Raw genomic sequence first — 18834 nt, forward strand, 5'->3', positions numbered from 1 at the left:
AAGAAACCAAGCCTTTGATCGACCCACTCTCTTCGTTCGCCAATTAAATGTTGTATTGGTCTCGAGCCTTCCTGACTCGCCAATACATGAGCTCGTTAACAGGTGTTTCAGGCCTGGATTGGCGAATTATTGCAGGGATCGCTCGTTCAGAACACGGTTTGAGAAAGGTCTTCGAAATGCTGCCTTGTAGGCAGGACATAATTCAAACTGCATATATGTGCGATAAAGCCATGCTCCATCGTTATTCTTCAGCCATGCATTGTATATAGTAGCCTGTGATTCCTCGCCTATACCATCCGACTGACTCAAGCAATATCACTCGAACAGCGATAAGACCAGGAAGCAACAGTCACAATCAGGCTACCTATCAACCAGTATCAACAACACAACCTCCCGTAACAATGCTCGGCATACTCTACTACCCCCTCCTAATCGGAGGCATCTACTTCCTCTACCACCTCTTCCGCTATATCACCAATATCGTCGTCGCTCGTAAAATCGGCTTTCCCACAGTCCACTTCCCCCTCTTTCCACAAAACCATGTCGTTTGGGTGATCATGGGGCCATTGGGCCGCCTCTCCTACAAGCGCTACCTGCCCACCTGGCTATACAACCGCGTCGCTCTCCTAATCTACGGCCTGGAATTCTTCCAGAAAGACCAGCCGTTTACAGAGTATGTGGTCCCTCAAGTTCAAGCGAACCCGAAATTGTTGGGCAAGGGCAAGACGTATTTATTGGTTACTGGCGGGAGGCTGGAGTTGTGGACATGGGACGCGGAGATTGCGAGGGAGGTGACGAGTCGACCGGGGGAGTTTGTGCAGTTTGATATGGCGAGTGTGGTTATGAATGTGTTTGGGGATAATGTCTTGACGTCGGATGGCGCGAATTGGGCTAGGCATCGGAGGATTGTGGCTGGTGCTGTGACGGAGAGGGTGAGTCCGCTGGTGTGGAATGAGAGTGTGAGGCAGACGAGGGCGTTGTTGGCTTCACTGAATGGTAAGCCTGAGCAAGGCGCGACGAATCAGATGTTCGATATGATTAAGAGAGTTACTATCCATGTGCTTTATGCAGCTGGTATGGGCAATAGGCAGGACTTTGATGGTGGAAAGGATCTCGTTGATGGCGACAAGGTGAAAACGGGGATGGGTATGAGTTACATTGACGCTGTTAAGATTGTCAACGAGAACGCTGCGGGCTTCACCGTCTTGCCGACAAGATTCCTTCGTAACTATCCAAGTTTCCTCCCGGGATCGAAATGGCTGAATGATTTGGGACAAGCCAAGGTCGAATTTCCAATACACACCCGTGCTGCATTAGCAAAGGAGAAGCAGCACACCGCGGAAACCGGTCAGGCCAGAAACAACGTCATGAGTGCATTGATAGCTGCTTCAGAATTGAACGAAGGCGATGTTGAGAAAGGGAGAAAAGGACCAGCATTGAGCGATGGAGAGCTCATGGGCAATCTTTATATCTTCACAGCTGCAGGATTCGACACAACAGCGAACACTATAGCCTACTCCTTGCTCTTTTTGGCACGACATCCACGATGGCAGGACTGGCTCTTCGAGGAGTTAGACGCCCTTTTGCCTTCTCATCCTGCAGCCGACTTCGACTATACGTCAATCTTTCCGAAAGCACATCGCACACTAGCGGTCATGCTCGAGACTCTTCGTCTTTTTCCAGCGATCATTCATATTACTAAGATGACACGAACACCTGTGACAGTCACAACGGCATCTTGTGGTACGTTCACCGTACCAGCCAACACTACTGTGTACGTGAACAACGTAATGCTTCACCGAGATCCTGCCGTTTGGCGACACTTGAATATGACACCGTTGGAGCGCAAGGCAGCTGCTGATGATGAAGACGGGATCAAAGCCGACGAGCAGAAATACCGACCGAGCAGATGGATCAACTCTTCTGATTCTGCAACTCCAGTCTTTCAGCCACCTAAAGGAACTTATCTTCCGTGGTCAGCTGGACCAAGGGTGTGCCCCGGCCAGAAAATGGCTCAGGTCGAGTTCGTGGCGATTCTGGCAACACTGTTCAGTAAGCACAGGATGGAGATTGTCCGGAGGATGATACCTGTCGTTGGTGCACCACCGGATGTCCAAATACCGGAAAGCGATGATGCGCTGAACAGGAGGTTAGACGCATTAATGGAGGATAGCACTCCGAAATTGACTCTGGAGATGGACGTGTATAACATTCTGGCTGGGGAGAAGAGAGGCTTAGGTATGAGGTGGTTACCTAGAAGGTAGACGTGTATCATCACACTGGGAGTCCTGAATATCTGACCTGGTATTCGACTTGGCAATCGTCTCAGCCTCCGTCTGATGGTCTATTCATATCTCGTGGTCGTCTAGGCCTCCTCGGACTTGTCGCTATGTCGTTCTTGAGGTGCTGAATGACTGATCTAGTTGTTTCTCTTTCGGCTTCCAGTATCGTTATTTGCTGCTGTAAATCTGTGATCTTCTTGTTCTTGGACTCAATAGCTGATCGGGCGATGTCTCTGCCCTTGCTTATGCCCTGACTACGCAATTCATGTCTATTGAGTAGTGACATCAGTTTCTGCTCGATGTCAGCACCCAATACGGATCGCACAGGCGACAAGATCGAGAGTGCTTCAAGGGCGAGTGCTGAGTGTCTTTCGTAGATCTTGGAATCGTCCTGAACAGGGGCGGGGAACAGACGCCGACTAACATGGGCAGGGGTCAGATCTGGGGAGATCATACCCGACCTATTCGCAGATCTGGTGGAGGTAGTAGGGGTAACAAAATGGTCAGCGTCGTCGATAAGCCAGGTACTGCTACTGCTGACTGTGGAGGATGCCGCTGTCTTCATCTCAGTATAGCTGCGTTTACTGGGAGAAGAGTGCTGAGATGTCTTCACCACCTTGCGTGGGGATTCATCGTCATCGTCGGTGGTCGGATTGTGGGCAGAATTGAGGCTATCAGCAAGATGAGCTAAGTGCTGTTCATCGCTTGAGGACCAGTCGAAGTTATCCTCGAATGCGTCAGGTGTATGAAAACTGCTAGGTCCTGGCTTTTGTTCGAGCTTGGATGATATCCTAGGCTTACTTACAGGAGTAAGCGGCGGCGAGATCTCCGTCTGTCGCTTTGGAGTCTGGGGTGCATCATAGACGCTTCTCAATTTCACACCTTCACCCACTTCCAGCCCACCTTCAGCGCCAGGCTCGGTTCTGCTATTACTCAAGACAGCCGCCTCCTCGCGTATCTTTGCATCGTCGGACCACAGAAAAAACTTGCACCTTTTTGATTGCGGCTTCTGGCAAGTAAAGAACCATCTGCCGTGGTTCTTCCCTCCATTCTTCACCTGGAATTTCTCAGCTGGAAGTCGAATTTCACAGTCGCAGTGCCACACTCCGTCTACAAATAATCCACGCCTGCTTGTGCGACCGTTCTTGGTAGTCCATCGATCGTTCATTTCACTCTGCACGGACGTGCACTGACTTACATCTGTATGTTAGGAATAGCCCGTCCTCACGATACATGCATTGTCAGTACACCTTTCGGCAGTGACCTGCACGAAAGGTATACAACATTGTTTCCTTCTTTGTAATTGCAGTACACGAATCTTCTGCTATGAGAATGCAAGAGCGACAGAGATGCGACGTTGTTGCTTTGGTTGTGCCTGTGACGCAACTTTCTCCGGGCACTAGTGAAGCCCAGCAACCACGTTCAGGAACCTGCGACTGCTAACCCCACCCCCTAATTTATGCACCTTCGGGAGGCTGCTCCCGGACGGTGGAACTTCTCAGACTCAACTCTGCTGGGTCGTGAACTCGACACGATTCAATGCCGCGTGAAATCAGGATACTATACCCATTCACGTCCCACAGTGGTTGTCTGCAGTAAGCACAACGAGTAATCAATACACACGACCTGGAATACCCAACCTCAATACCGAGCATACAACCGTGGTACCTCTAGAAAACGATCAGACCCCGAACCTATCCTCCTATTTTGACGTCGAAGGTGCTATGATACAGTATACCTCACGGTAGCATCGGCGTGGCTAAGATGGCTCCCACGGGCGGCGGCAATATCAAGGTGGTCGTCCGTGTACGTCCTTTCAACACTAGGGAGAAAGACCGCAATGCGCAATGTATTGTGCATATGAAAGATGCTCAGACTGTGCTTACTCCACCGACCGATGCTGCCCATAGAAACAAAGCTGTTGCTGAGGGCTCAAAGACGTTCAAATACGACAAGTCATACTGGTCCTTCAATCGCGACGACCCACATTATGCTGGTCAAGAGAATGTCTTCGCTGATCTGGGTGTGCCTCTATTGGACAATGCATTCCAAGGCTACAACAATTGTATATTTGCATATGGCCAAACTGGCTCTGGCAAATCCTACAGTATGATGGGTTATGGAGAGGAGATTGGGGTCATTCCGCGCATTTGCAAGAACATGTTTGAGAAAATCGAGAACATTCAATCTGCCGATCGAAATATCAAGTACACTGTTGAGGTTAGTTACCTCGAAATCTACAATGAAAGAGTTCGAGATCTACTCAACCCTGCCAGCAAAGGTAATTTAAGAGTTAGGGAACATCCAAGTACTGGCCCTTATGTCGAAGATCTGGCAAAGCTAGCTGTACAATCCTTTCCAGAGATTGAGAACCTGATGGACGAGGGCAATAAAGCAAGGACAGTAGCTGCGACTAACATGAACGAGACGAGCTCACGTTCACATGCTGTCTTCACTCTGACCTTGACACAGAAGCGCCACGATGTCGAGACCAACATGGACAGTGAGAAAGTGGCTAAAATAAGTCTGGTTGATCTGGCTGGTTCTGAACGAGCAACTTCGACAGGTGCTACTGGCGCTCGATTGAAAGAGGGTGCTGAGATCAATCGATCCTTGAGTACTCTCGGCCGTGTCATCGCAGCACTTGCCGATCTCTCGAGTGGGAAAAAGAGTGTCAAAGTTCCCTATCGAGACTCGGTGCTTACCTGGCTGCTCAAAGATTCTCTAGGTGGCAACAGCATGACTGCCATGATCGCAGCTATATCTCCTGCTGACATCAATTTCGAGGAAACACTGAGCACACTCAGGTATGCTGACTCTGCCAAGCGAATCAAGAACCATGCGGTTGTCAATGAGGATCCTAATGCTCGCATGATAAGAGAACTAAAGGAAGAGCTTGCTCAACTTCGTTCCAAGCTAGGTGGAGGCGGTGGTATTGCAGGTACGCCCATGGAAACATATCCAGAAGGCACTCCTTTAGACCAGCAACTAGTAAGTATCACTCAGGCAGACGGTACAATTAAGAAAGTCAGCAAGGCCGACATCATGGATCAGTTGTCGCAGAGTGAGAAGCTGTACAAAGACGTGAACCAGACATGGGAAGAGAAGCTGCTTAGAACAGAAGAGATTCACAAAGAGCGAGAAGCTGCTCTCGAAGAGCTCGGCATAAGCATTGAAAAGGGCAACGTCGGAATGAGTACACCCAAGAAGATGCCTCATCTGGTAAATTTGAGCGACGATCCTCTTCTAGCAGAATGTCTTGTGTATAATCTGAAACCTGGAATCACGACTGTTGGCAATGTCGAGTCAAGCAATAGCTCTGAAATCAGGTTAAATGGTAGCAGGATTCTTGAGCATCATTGCAAGCTTGAAAATGCAGACAACATTGTCAGCATAATTCCCAATGAAGGTGCAGCTATCATGGTGAACGGTGTTCGTGTCGATAAGCCTAAGAGACTGCGGTCAGGAAATCGTATCATCCTGGGTGACTTCCACATCTTCAGGTTCAATAATCCTCTCGAAGCTAAGGCTGAGCGAGTCGAGCAGAATCAGAGTCTATTGCGACACTCTGTGACTGCAAGCCAATTAGGCTCACCCATGCCGTTTAGGCCAGGACACGAGCGAAGTATCAGTTCGACAACTTCTATCTGGGAAGACTCGAGCCGAGCGGAGAGTCCTATGCCTGCAGACGCAGACTGGGCTTTTGCCAGAAGAGAGGCAGCGAATGCTTTACTCGGTATTGACCCTAAGATCAATCAGATGACAGACGAGCAGCTGGACAATTTGTACGAGAACATTTTGAAGGCCAGAGAGGAACGAAGAGGTCGGCCAGAGAGCAGATTGTTCGAACATGACGATTCATCTGACGATATGAGCTCTTTCTTGATAAAGGACAAGTTCATGTCAGAAGGCACGATAGATGAGGACTACTCAATGGATACTGCATTAACGATGCCTCATCAGATACCAGAGACGCCATCGAGGACAAGTTCCAACGCTGTAGAGCAAGAACTCAAGCACCAAGCTGTTGAAGTCAGTGACCCGTCACAGCCACAATCGCCATCGGAGGATAACCAAGCACAACAAAAGCAAGCTGACATGGTTCGACAAGAACTGGAAAGGACTAAACGAGAATTCCAGGAGGAGCTTCGTCGACAGAAAGAAGAATATGAAATCCAAATCAAGGCCGCCTCTCTACAAGCCAGCAAGCAGCCTGTAGTGCTAGCAGAATTGTCTAAAGAAGAAAGGGCTACTGCTCGGGTCGTGGTCGAAGCGTGGCGACAGCGCAATTATGTGCATATCGCAGAATCTGTGTTACGCCACTCTGGCCTAATCAAAGAGGCTCAAGTCATCGCGAGACTACTTGGTCAAGATGTCTCGTTCCAGTTCGCAGTCCTTGATCTCGGTCAGGAAAAAGTCTCGTCGTATGATCTCATTTTGAGTGACATATCAGATGATGATGACCATAAGCTTTCGGAAGCACGAAAGCCATGTCTCGCTGTCAGAGTTATTGACCTTAAGAACAATGTGATCCGGATGTGGTCGCTAGACAAGCTGAACGCGCGCTTACTGAAAATGAGGCAGATGCTCCAGTACAAAGATCAACCCGACTATTTGCAGCACTTCAGGGTAAGCAACCCATTTACAGACGAAAATGGACCAAGTTATTCGCTTCTTGGCGATTGTAGCATACCTCTCGCAGCAGCTTTCGAGACTCGTGTCCAGGATTTCTCGCTTGATGTTACATCCCCGTTCTCACGGCAAACACTTGGACGACTACGTTTGTCAATAGAGCCTTCGGTCATGGAAGCACCACTTGGAATGGTAAAATTCAATATCGTGCTACGCGATTTGGCTGGCTTTGCTGAACACGAAGGATCAGAGCTACACGTGCAGATGTTTGTCTCCGGATCACAAGAGGAGAATGTCGCTACTAGTTCACCTGTCTCAGGCTTCGGCGATGGACCAATCCGTTTTGAGAGTATTCATGGGCTTAGTGTACCTCAATCAAGTGAGAAATCTAGCATGCTGAAGATAGTGATCTATGCAAGAGTCAGTAGCATGCACCTCGACAAGCTCATTAGCTGGGACGAATTGAGAGAAATGGCCGAGCATCCACCCGTCCAAACAACGAGTTCAAGGTTGCCAGAGTCCGAATTTAGCGTCGAAGAGCGGCATGATGTCTTTGCAAAGGTACAAGTACTTGAGCTCGCAGAAAGTGGGCAATACCTACCTGTTGAAGCACTTCAAGTCAGCGACTCGGAACCTGGAATACATCAACTGCAACAAGGACTTCAAAGGAGAATTTCCGTCAGTCTGACCTACAGCCTGTCTGACTCCTTGCCATGGGACGATATCAAGAACTTGCGTGTCAGTGGTGTACATCTTATCGACAGCAATGGTCGAGTCACGGACGCAAGCACAACGACGCCAGAAATTATGTTGAAGCAAATACAAGAGCCAATGATTCGGGACAATGCAGATGGTACTTCAAACATCACCTTCGTGGGACAGTGGGATAGCTCGTTGCATAAATCGCTCGCCTTGGATCGGGCAACGAACGAACTGCACAAGGTCAAAATTACAGTCAGCTGGGATGTTATATCTTCCAGGTTGGAGGAACCTATGACCTTCAACATTGACCAATTCTTACAAGTCCAAAGCCGGTCTTATCTAAGACCACAGAACATCCTTAAGTCTTTCTGGAACCAACAACGTATCACACGAAGTTCTGATGGTATCTTCTCTGTTGCAATCAGCCCTTTGAGTGCCAAAAGGGCGGCAGATCTGTGGCGACTTGACACATCGAAGGACTATATTAATGGTGAAGAACTGCTTGGGTCATGGACTCCAAGAGGTATCTCGCTTGTCAAGGACTACATCACAGCACGTCGCAAACGTCGACAGTTGGAAGACATTGATACTGTGAAAGCCGCCTATGGACGCAAGCTAAACATGTCATCGTCTCGCAAGACCCGAGCACAGCTTTCGTCTATCAATGAGACAAGCCACGAAGCTACAACAGAAACAAATGCAAAGATAGCCCGATATGTTGCCCTTTGGCAAAAGCGTACCTCAGACATGTCAAATCCCATCTTCGACGACAACGAAGCCTCAAAACCAGCTGCAATAGCAACCATCCGAGCACAACAAGCTGAAAGAAAACAGCGCTATGCAGCGACAGTAACTCACCACGCAAAGAATCCCATCTCCCTGAAGTCAGGATATGTACTCATGCCTTCCGAGACTCTACCCGACCAACACTCCCAAGCCACCATGCAATGGAAACGTCGTTTCGTCGATCTTCGACCACCCTACCTCCACATCCACTCCGTACCAGACGGCGACGGAATCAACGCCATCAACCTCAGCCGAGCACGCATCGACCACGACCCAGACTTCAAGCGCTTGCTTGGCGGCATTCCCACAGGCGCCGACGATTACGAATCTGACGCAAGCGGTACACCACGACCCAACAAGAACAAGGGGCATAGAAGGACCGGAAGCACGGATCTAGCTCATGGATTAGGCCATGTCTTTGCTGTTTATGGCGAGCAGAATACGTTTTTGTTTGCTGCGAGGACTGAGAGGGCCAAAGCGGAGTGGATATTGAAGATTGATCAGGGGTGTTTTCAGGAGGAGGAGGAGGAGGAGGATGAGGAGGGTGACGTCGTTGCTGGTAATGGACATTGAGTGTTTGGGCAGGTTGTGTCAGACACGAAATTGCAAAGTGAAGTGACGGGCGAACTTTGCTTTTCTTATCAGCGCAGTGTCGTCGCTACTGTGAGATCGTTAGTACTTGCCTTTTCCTTTTAGATACCCCCTTAGAACGTTGGCAGAATGCTCTAACCCTGTGTTAACCAAATCTGACATGTGGTCGTGTTACTGCCGGTATCGGTCATTTTTACGACAAAACTTGGATACTTCTTACGTCGAAACGGTTAGTGATGGGTAAGTGAATGACGAGTTTGCAATCGAATGATAGGTATGCACATTGCCTCGTTGTCATTATATATAATTCGCTCATAGTGTCACGCGGTGGTCGGCAAAAGCGACCCATCACACTCTCACTCTTTTTCTCAAAACGCCAACCATTCTATCAATACTACCTCGGATACTCTGTAATATATACCGTTCGATAGCTTAGCTTAAGCGCTATACGACCGTATAAGTCTCGTCAATATCAGACAGCTAAAGTGGGTGGATTGGGTAGAGTAACGAATTCGGTACAGATTCGAGGGCTCACTTTTGCCGACCACTGCGTGAGTATGTATATAAGTTTACCGTAAACCACCAAGACCGATACCCTCACCAACCGTGGCGCGTCTATCAGCCTCACTGAAGACATGCCGCAGATATCCAGCAGCCCGCTCGTACAACAAGTTTATGCTCTTTTGATCTCGAAAGGGATTTGGACTTTTATCCCATCCATGCGGTACTCCCTCGATCGTCTCGCTCTCTACGTCTTTTCCGAGGCTCTTGAGTCTATCTCTGAACAGCTCGCCCTCAGCGAGTAGCATGTCCCATTCGCAGAGCCAAATCTGCATTCGCTGTGGTAGACCGTCAATGATCATATTGTCCGGCGCCAGGGCTGGAGATGCGTACGGACTGCAGTGATGGCCTGCTGAGTCGGGAGCCGGTAGGTATGAGAAGTCGAAGAGGTCGGTGAAGACTCTTGGGAGGGTCTTTTTCGGGTTTCTGGACTGGCGTTTCTTCTCTTCACGAGAGGATGTCCAATCTAGTAAGGGATACCAAGCTACGACAGACACGATACGGAGACGAGGAGCCGAGTCGGGAGATTGTGAACGAGATCTGCTGGCGTGGTTTTGGTCGAGGCGAATGTCGTGCCTTGAACGATAGGAGGCTGTGGTAATGGTACGAATAAGTTTCGAACGTGGTCCTGGCAGGTTCAAGAGGTTCGTTTTCGAGGACTGTGGAGTATAGGTTGAGGTATTAGTTTTAGTCTGGTCAAGGTCTGTGGTGGATGACCATGGTGATGTTTGTGTGATGGTTGGTATGTTATTCGTATCTGGAAGTGGAGCTAGACGGCCAAGTTCCTGTTCTTCCCGATCGGATGAGGTCAATTTGCTAAGTGCAAGCGACTCGGAGCCGGCTGGAAAATTGCTCTGAGATTTACGAGGCGGCGCGAGAGGTAAGTGCTCAGACGATGGCTGTTTCTCGTATTGATAGGTCAAGCGAAAGGGCACCGAGAAAGCCAGGTTGCCACCAGCTGAGAAGCCAGAGATTGCTACCTGGCTGGGATCGATATGCAAATCTTCAGCATGGCTCTGGAGGTACAATAAAGCCTCGACACAATCATCGACAGGTTGTGGAAAAGGATGTTCAGGGGCTAATCTGTAATTTACCGAGATAAATACTGCTTGGGTGTGCTTTAGAATCACGGCGGCCCAGTATCTGTCATCAGTAGCATGTCCTAGAGTAAAACCGCCACCATGAAAGTTGACGACTACTGGAAACTTGTTGTGCGGCTGATTTTTTTTCTGCTGCTTGTATCCAGGTGGCAGGTAAAAATAGAGCTCTATTGGGATGGTGTCGGTCGCAATCTTGCGAATGAAGGATGGCTTTGGAGCTTTTGGTGAAGCCCAGCCATGAAAGACCATACCAAGTTTCTCGAGAGATCGCCAAAACTGTGCTCGGACTTTGAGCCAGGCTCTTGATGGTACCTCGGTGCTTCGTGTATGGTGTGACATTGACCTTGGTCGCATAGCCATGGTGTCCATCAGAAGCCTCTCAGGCTGTTCTGGTTCCGAATCTCCTTTCTGAAAGACGTCACTGAAGTTCACTTTGGGCTTCGGTATCGAGGTGCTGGGTTTCAGTCCGATCTCTTGTATTGGCGCACCGTTCATCTCCGCCCCAAAATCTCGAGCAACTGCTTGGGCCATCTTGACGGTTGTGTGTGATTACTGCACCTGACACTTTGATGAAGTTGACTGATGTCCAAGGACACACTGACGATGACGAAGAGTGGTGTTTATGGCGGTCGTTTACACCAGTGGTGAAGTGTTAGGACGAGGTTATGCGGTCTGGACATTGGTGGCAAGCATTGTGTTTACCATTTCACCGCGCAAGTATATGAATTAGGTAGGAGGGTTTCGTGCTGCTGACATATTGATGAGACATCGAGTCGAAATCGTGCACTGGTTTGTCCTTCGACTTATTACCTTGAGTGCTCAGGCGAGAACGTGGAAAGACAATGCCGCAAGTCAAGCAGGCGCAGCCCGCAGCTCCACTGATATCAAGTTGCGGCAGTCACGTCTGTCAGGCATCCTCAGGCATTTTCCCCCATAACTCTAAATAAATTCGTCAAGTTGAAGCCATCAACCCTAAACCCTAGAAGACCGTCGAGGTTTCGTGCTGTTGCTGACTTCATTGGTCTCAGTGTACCCGGATTTAACAATCATTCTTCTATCCTCGCTGTCACATACTCGTATGCTTACACGTGATTGCGCCTGTCCATTTCGTATTACGACTTTGGTGCCCACCTTGCGAGACACAAATCACTATAGCCATACCGTCATTCTTGTCTCTACTGCAACATGCAACACGATAATTGTTGTTATCTGAAAAGAGAGGAAAGAATGCGGCGATTATGCCTATCAAGGACTTTCCAAAGTACGATAATCTGCCACTCCAATCAGAATTTCTTGAGTAAGTCTTCGATGCGCGGGTGAGTAAGCTACGTGCTTGTATTTTGCCTCTTTCAGGTTGGCGCGGGTCGGCAGAGGTCAAAAGCGAAGAGCTATGCTCACTTTTATCAACACAAGCTTTTGAGCTCGGCATGAAGAGTTGAAACTCTCGTATGACCCCACCTAGCGCGTTGTCGCGCACGAGTAGCGGATGATGCCCACCGCAGCTTCCGAATTGTGAAAGAAGTATGTAATCATATGCAATTTTCATGCCCTCTTTAGCTGAGCACATGCTGTGAGCTCGCGTAGTGCGTAACGAGTGGAAAGTTAGAGAGTTCATAGGATCAGCTCTGAGTCTGATTATCCCGAACATCTGCCTGCCCATTACCCAAACCTGAACTTCTCCTCTTTAACTATTCCTCTCGGGCCAGCTTCATACTTCTCACTGAAATATACTAGATTGGGTTGACCCTTCCTGCACAGGTGCGCGATTGACTACATCGAACTGTTTTGGAATTTTGTTATCGGGCTACTGATGCCAAACTTGTCAGACTTGTCAGACCCCGCGCTGTGAGGACGCAGACGGGAAGCACATATCATCGTATTCTCAAGGACTCAAGCAGAAGCTCAAACTCCTCTCTCCTAGAGATCATTGTTACAGCTGTAATAAAGGCCCGGCACAATGTCGGCTTTCAAGCGAATATCGACCGTCCTTTCGGAACATAGTCCCAAGAGATCCTCTAGTCCAGGTGGCTCTCGCACGCCGACAGGACTGTCCGATAAAAGTGCTAACGGCGTCACGGGTCCTGCTAGCCACAAGCGAGGCTCTATAGCTGCTATTCTACACAAATTTGATCGTCACAACGACACTTCCTCCGGCACTGAAACGAGCGAAACCGATAGCGACGATCACATTGATGATGCCACAAGCAAGAATGCAGCGAAGCGCATGGAGAAGAAGAGAAGGAAGAAGGAAATCAAGGCCCGCCTGAGCCTAGAAAGAGGTGAACCTGAGTCAGAAGAGCGTTTGAAGCAGCGTCTAGACGAAGCTCGTGCAAGAGAGACTGATGATATGCGAATTCGATACGGGGAACTACCGATGTCTCAGTCCACAACAAGGAACACTGAACAGCGGATAGACGTTGACACTCTGACCGAAGACATGATTGGCACCCCAGTCATCTTCCGTGCCCGGATGCACCACCATCGTAACATGGGTACGAAGCTGGCCTTCGTTATGCTCAGACAGCGAATCTCCACTATCCAGGGTGTACTTGTCGAGGAACCTGGAAAAGTTGGTCCTCTGATGATGCATTGGGCAGAACACGTCCGCACTGGCAGCATTATGCGCATAAGAGGTATCGTCCAGAAACCTGCTGTCCCTATCAAATCTGCCTCCATCCATAACCTCGAAGTCGGAATCACTCATCTGCATATCATTGTAAAGCGAGCAGAGCCGGGTATGTACAGTGGTGATTTGTGCCTTTGAAATGCTAATTCCACCAGTTCCATTCTCCGTTCAGGAGGCTGAGCTACAAATCCAAGACGAAGAACACAAGTACGAAGGTGTCCGACAGAACATGATCTCAGACCGCACTCGTCTTTCCAACAGGATTATTGACCTTCGTACTGCAACGTCTCAATCCATCTTCCGCATTCAGGCAGCTGTCGGCAACATGTTTAGATATGAGCTTGACGAGCGAGGCTTTATTGAGATCCATTCTCCCAAATTGCAGGTATGTTCAACAGGGAGGAGAGTGTTGAAAGCACGAGGCTGACTCGCACAGGGCGCTGCTACCGAATCTGGCGCCTCAGTCTTCAAGGTCGGCTATTTTGGTCGCAATGCATTTCTCGCGCAATCTCCTCAATTGGCCAAACAAATGGCCATTGCTGGTGACTTCGAACGTGTATACGAGATTGGAGCCGTCTTCCGTGCTGAAAACTCTAATACCCATCGTCACTTGACAGAATACACAGGTCTTGATTTCGAAATGGCTCTAGAAGAGCACTACTGGGAGGCTATGGACGTTATCGACGACGTTCTGAAAGCTATCTTCAAAGGCCTATACACCAGATTCCGACGAGAGATTGAGGTTATCAAAGAGCAATTCCCCTCAGAAGACCTTGTTTGGCTCGAACAAACACCTCGCATCAAGTTCGCAGATGCCATTCAGCTGCTTAATGATTCTGGCTGGCTCAACGAGGAAGGTGAGCAATTGTCTCCTCTTGAGGATCTTGGCACCCGAGACGAAATCCACCTCGGGCAGTTGATCAAAGAGAAATTCGGTACCGACTACTATATATTGGACAAGTTCCCTCGCTCAGCCCGCCCTTTCTACTCCATGCCTGATCCCGAAGATCCACGCTTTACCAACGCCTTTGATATCTTCGTACGTGGCCAGGAAATTATATCCGGCTCGCAGCGTATCCACGATGCAGCTGTACTTGAGGAGAATATGCGTGCAGTAGGGATCGACCCGGAAGACATGGCCGAGTACATGGAAGGTTTCAGATGGGCAGCGCCGCCTCACGCTGGTATAGGTGTTGGGTTGGAACGAATTGTCATGTTGATTCTCAAACTGGGCAACATTCGTCTTGCTTCACTCTTCCACAGAGATCCCAAGTCCTTCCCACAAAAGCCAGTCGTCGAGAAGCTTCCTCATCCTGACGCTGACACGCTCAACCCAACGTGGACGCGCGAACGCGGCCATATTGTCCCGGCCGATCAACGTGTGATGCCAGATCTCTACGACCTCATTGCGAATTATGGCGACGCCACATCAACATCTTGGGGAGACGCACGTTACAAGATTTGGCGCGATACAGCCACTGGTGCTGCAGTTTCCTATGTCCCAGAGGGTCGCTACGCGATTCTACCAGGTGAACCTCTGTGCCACCAATCACAATATTACACAATCGTCTCTCGTTTCCTCACCTGGCTGAAGCGAGAAACAAAGCTCAAGCCCATCTGGATCTTGGTCAGTAGGGAGGTTGCCGATGTGCTTGGCGAACGGCTAGGATGGAAGACCTTGTCACCTGTTTTGGAAGAACGGGTCGATGCAACCAAAAAGACTGCCGAGACAGATCCTGAGGTTGCGCGAAAGATCCGCAGAGCAAAAGAGCTAGGAGTCAAGGTTATAGATTTCAAGGCTGGCTCGCCAATACCCGAGGACATTAAGACTAGAGCCAACGCACGTGTCAAGGACTGGCTAGCCAATCGCAAGGGTACACAGATTCACTTGAGCAACATCGACCTCTTTCGAGATGAAAAACATAGACGATACCACATCGCCGAGGACACAGACGGCAATATTTGCGGTATAGGTGTACTTGCTCAACTTGCACCTCGTCACGGCTGGCAAGCCAAGTATACTCTCGACTTCCCGAACGCTCCATCTGGAACAATCGAGTACATCACCACACATGCGCTCTCCGAAGCTGCTGCTGCAGGTATTGAGAAGGTGACATTTGGTGGTGGTGCCGCACCCCATCTGACTCCTGGCCATAACTTGAGCGGCGCTCGCTTGAAGATGTTACAGGGTACTTACGATGCGATCGTCAAGCAGTTCAATCTGGTGAGAAAGAGCGAGTTCAGAGAGAAGATGGGTGCCATTGGCGAGCCACAATGGATCGCATATCCGCCGGGTGGACTAGGATCTAGTGGAAGGGGTATCAAAGCGCTCATGCGATATCTTCAGGATGAGTAGAAAGTTGCTGGAAGACGTCGATGGCACAAGACGAGAAAATTGATGAGCCACACTGTCGGAGGCCTGCGGCTAATATTATGTCGTGCATGCAGTAACGCAGATCGTATATTGGTGTCCTTCGAACGTATATAGAATGAACGACGAACTTTCAGAAGCAGCTATGGACGCTTCCTAGTGCCATTCAGCCCTACTGAACAGTATCCGTGAGACATCCCAGTAAAGGCTTGTTGATACCTTCATGTTCACTTGACGTTCGGAGACGAAATCCTGACTCTTCTCTCAAATTCCCCAACGACTTTGTCACCAGCTGAAGGCAGAGGCATAGACGAAATGTTATTACCGATCTTTAACAATACTTTGTTGAAGATAATTTGCAGCACATCAGTTCCTCCTGCCGAGGCGGTTTCGGGGCCGCAAGCGGTGTCAAGCCTTTGCAGGGTCCATGCAATACTGATATGAAACCTATCCTCTTTTTCGGGCACAGTAGTCACCTGCGGCATTGCTTCTTTACTAGCGGCAGTTACTGGAATGCCCGCAGAGGACGAATTGCCCTCACTATACAGCTCAGCGAGGTTGTACTGCTTGGCAATTTTGTTACAAGCATGTAACAGCCTCTGCAGCTCGTTTCCGTGTGGCCTCTCTAAGGTCAAAATCAGAAAGTATCTGCTCCCGTCGGAGTTGTGGACCCACCTGATACCTTTGGGGACGACATTGAAAGCTGAAACGCCAGAATTCGTGACGGACGAAACAAGATCCTGCTCGAAGTTGTCCTTGTTTTTGGTGGTGAGAATAAGCGGAGCAGAAAGACTTATGTGAAGTGGCAGACGAACACCGAGCTCGGAACGCAAAGAACTCTGCAACGATAGATCTGAAGCTGTATTTTCAGCATTGTCCAAACGGTCATTAGCGTTCGCAATGACCCTGTCCAGGATAGCGAGATCTTCATCGCATGGCAGCCATTCAAGGTAGACAAAACTTGGCCAGTTCCCTACAGTATGTGGTACCTGCCTTTGGCGTCCAGCATGTAGTGCAGGATCATCACTTGTACCTGTCCTGACATTGCTGGCATAAAGGGATCGAAAGCTGGAAGGTAGCGACGGGGCTGATCTCGCTTTCTGTCGAAAAGATTCATCGCCTTCGTGCTCGTCCCTGCTGCGCTTCCTGGTCAGGTTGATCTTCTTGTAGTCAACTTGGACAACGTCGTCATCGTCGGACTCGTAGGCTACCAGAGTCATAGCGATGACATAGCTTGGTGATCCTGCAACTTGCGGTATTCCTGGTCTCCATCTCGAAACTAAATTCCAATCTTAGTACCAGAAATTGCCAAGCGAGAGCTAGGCATCAAGGCCACCACACTTGAGTTCGTCTCTCAAGAAGCTTGCTTTTCAGCGAGCGACATTAACAACATCTCACAAACACAAGAGCTTGTAATTCCGGAAGAGGTAGGATGACAATGTCTCAGAACACCAAATAAAGAACGACGGCTCAACCAGCATGTGGAACGATGTTACTTCTTGGGTACGCGGCCGACGCCTAAGCAAGTGGAGCTATGAGCTCAACGGCCACACACTTGTCCTCGGGTGAAGGTGCGATGATGTCAATTTGCAGTCGGGATTCGCTGTTGCGTTGCGACAGCTAGTCTCTATTGTACGGCAGCGTTTGAGCAGATGTCAGCTCGTCAAAGTATTCGTATCAATATGCCTTGACATGCTTTTCCGTGGTTCCTCCTTCATATTCTTTACTGCTACTATTGCTCTAACAAATCTTGGATCTATGTTGGCGCGTCCATTTTAGCTAACATCTTTCACAACCAGCAGACAGCAGACTAACATGGCTGCAATAGACAAGAATTGGGTATGCCGCTGAACTGTCTGACCTCCAGAACGGCTGATTGACTTATAAACAGGCGCAGCAATACATTAATGACCCTCTTACAGCACCTGATCCGTCCGATGAGACTGGTTTGAATGCTTCCTTCCAACGTCCATCAGAGTCAGCTTCCGTGACTTCCGCGATACCCGTCACTCCTACTTCATCAGGACGGCGTCGGCTTAGCAAGACGAACCCATTTAGAGATCATGGCTCACCTAAAGAGACTTCGTCAACCACAAGAGAAGTGACTGCAGATCGAGGCTATCCTTCTCCACCAGCATCAACTTCTCCTCGACATTCACCACACAACTCCGCAAGCCATAGGCAAGAATTTATGGCAACAGGAACACGACCGAGGAGGTCAAGTTCTTTGCGAGAACGGTATCCAGGTGATCCTTCTGTCCGCCCTCTCGATCAATTAGCTAAAGAGAAGGCCGAGGCCGATCGCGCCAAACATATCACCAGGAAACATGCTGTGAGGCCTGACCTGATCGATACCCTTGACGAGAGCAGTGTCGGCCATTACCATCATGAAGGTCCCTACGATGCCACACTCTTCGCGAGGAACAATACGCACAAGTCATCGCCTGTTGCGGCTGTTAGCAATGGCAACCAAGAAGCTCTTAGAGCCACTCCACATGAAAGAATTGTAGATTCTGTCAGAGACCACCGTCCACTTGACGGTGTAGCTGCATACCCGCCAGGAACAACCGATCCCAACGGTCAGACATACCGATATATTGAGGGGGACAATATGATGATCGAAGAGAATGCCGGTGGAGGGCCATACAAGCGATGGCCAGGTCTGCAATATGACCCGAACGATATCAAAGGCAAGGGCGAACCCAGCTATAGTATTGAGAAAGCTCTCAAAGAACACAACCTGACTGAGAAAGACAACGGAGATATTGAGATGACCACAAACAGGGACAGAAGTGGCAGTGGAGCTTATAGAGCGGAAGCTTTCGCTGACGAGAGCACTGGTATTGAGCGTAGAGCCAGTTTCAGCAACAGGCTGAGGAAGGGCGTTGGTAGCCTCAAAAAGAAGTTTTAGGATACACAAACACGCTCTTGGGCAAGAGCAGGATGCACATAGGGCTGGTACTTTGGCGGCACATATTGTTACGAATATATAGATACGAATACATCTTCATCCCTTCACTTTAGTTTCCGTCTGTAATACGACACGATTTGCAATTCTCTCACATAAGCAAATACCTACCACATTCAATGATCAGAGGGTATGGCTGATCACAGGTCTAGCCATCATATGCATGATACCTGCTCGCTTTCGTTCGTCTTTGGCTGTAAAACTGACTTTTATGG

The 18834-nt window shown here is 49.2% G+C and overlaps 5 protein-coding genes across 5 annotated transcripts; 4 read left to right on the forward strand and 1 right to left on the reverse strand.

Annotated features, from left to right (window-relative positions):
* Nucleotides 1-401: 401 nt before the first annotated feature.
* Nucleotides 402-2264, forward strand: LTR64_005000 (uncharacterized protein; the record flags this gene model as incomplete). Its single annotated transcript, XM_064899343.1, has 1 exon — nucleotides 402-2264. The coding sequence occupies one exon, from the start codon at nucleotides 402-404 to the stop codon at nucleotides 2262-2264; it is 1863 nt and encodes a 620-aa protein (XP_064755300.1).
* A 1782-nt stretch (nucleotides 2265-4046) lies between these two features.
* LTR64_005001 (uncharacterized protein) lies at nucleotides 4047-8975 on the forward strand (the record flags this gene model as incomplete). The annotated part of the gene is made up of 1 exon (XM_064899344.1): nucleotides 4047-8975. One exon carries the CDS (start codon nucleotides 4047-4049, stop codon nucleotides 8973-8975), a length of 4929 nt encoding a protein of 1642 aa, XP_064755301.1.
* A 587-nt stretch (nucleotides 8976-9562) lies between these two features.
* LTR64_005002 (uncharacterized protein) lies at nucleotides 9563-11185 on the reverse strand (the record flags this gene model as incomplete). Its single annotated transcript, XM_064899345.1, has 2 exons — nucleotides 9563-10570; nucleotides 10649-11185. The coding sequence occupies 2 exons, from the start codon at nucleotides 11183-11185 to the stop codon at nucleotides 9563-9565; spliced, it is 1545 nt and encodes a 514-aa protein (XP_064755302.1).
* A 1426-nt stretch (nucleotides 11186-12611) lies between these two features.
* Nucleotides 12612-15636, forward strand: DPS1_2 (aspartate--tRNA ligase dps1; the record flags this gene model as incomplete). Its single annotated transcript, XM_064899346.1, has 3 exons — nucleotides 12612-13389; nucleotides 13436-13665; nucleotides 13717-15636. The coding sequence occupies 3 exons, from the start codon at nucleotides 12612-12614 to the stop codon at nucleotides 15634-15636; spliced, it is 2928 nt and encodes a 975-aa protein (XP_064755303.1).
* A 1830-nt stretch (nucleotides 15637-17466) lies between these two features.
* Nucleotides 17467-18562, forward strand: LTR64_005004 (uncharacterized protein; the record flags this gene model as incomplete). The annotated part of the gene is made up of 2 exons (XM_064899347.1): nucleotides 17467-17490; nucleotides 17543-18562. The coding sequence occupies 2 exons, from the start codon at nucleotides 17467-17469 to the stop codon at nucleotides 18560-18562; spliced, it is 1044 nt and encodes a 347-aa protein (XP_064755304.1).
* Nucleotides 18563-18834: the final 272 nt, after the last annotated feature.

This window comes from Lithohypha guttulata (genome assembly GCF_036872675.1).
Source record: "Lithohypha guttulata strain CCFEE 5908 chromosome Unknown scaffold_3, whole genome shotgun sequence".
Lineage (NCBI taxonomy): Eukaryota > Fungi > Ascomycota > Eurotiomycetes > Chaetothyriales > Trichomeriaceae > Lithohypha > Lithohypha guttulata.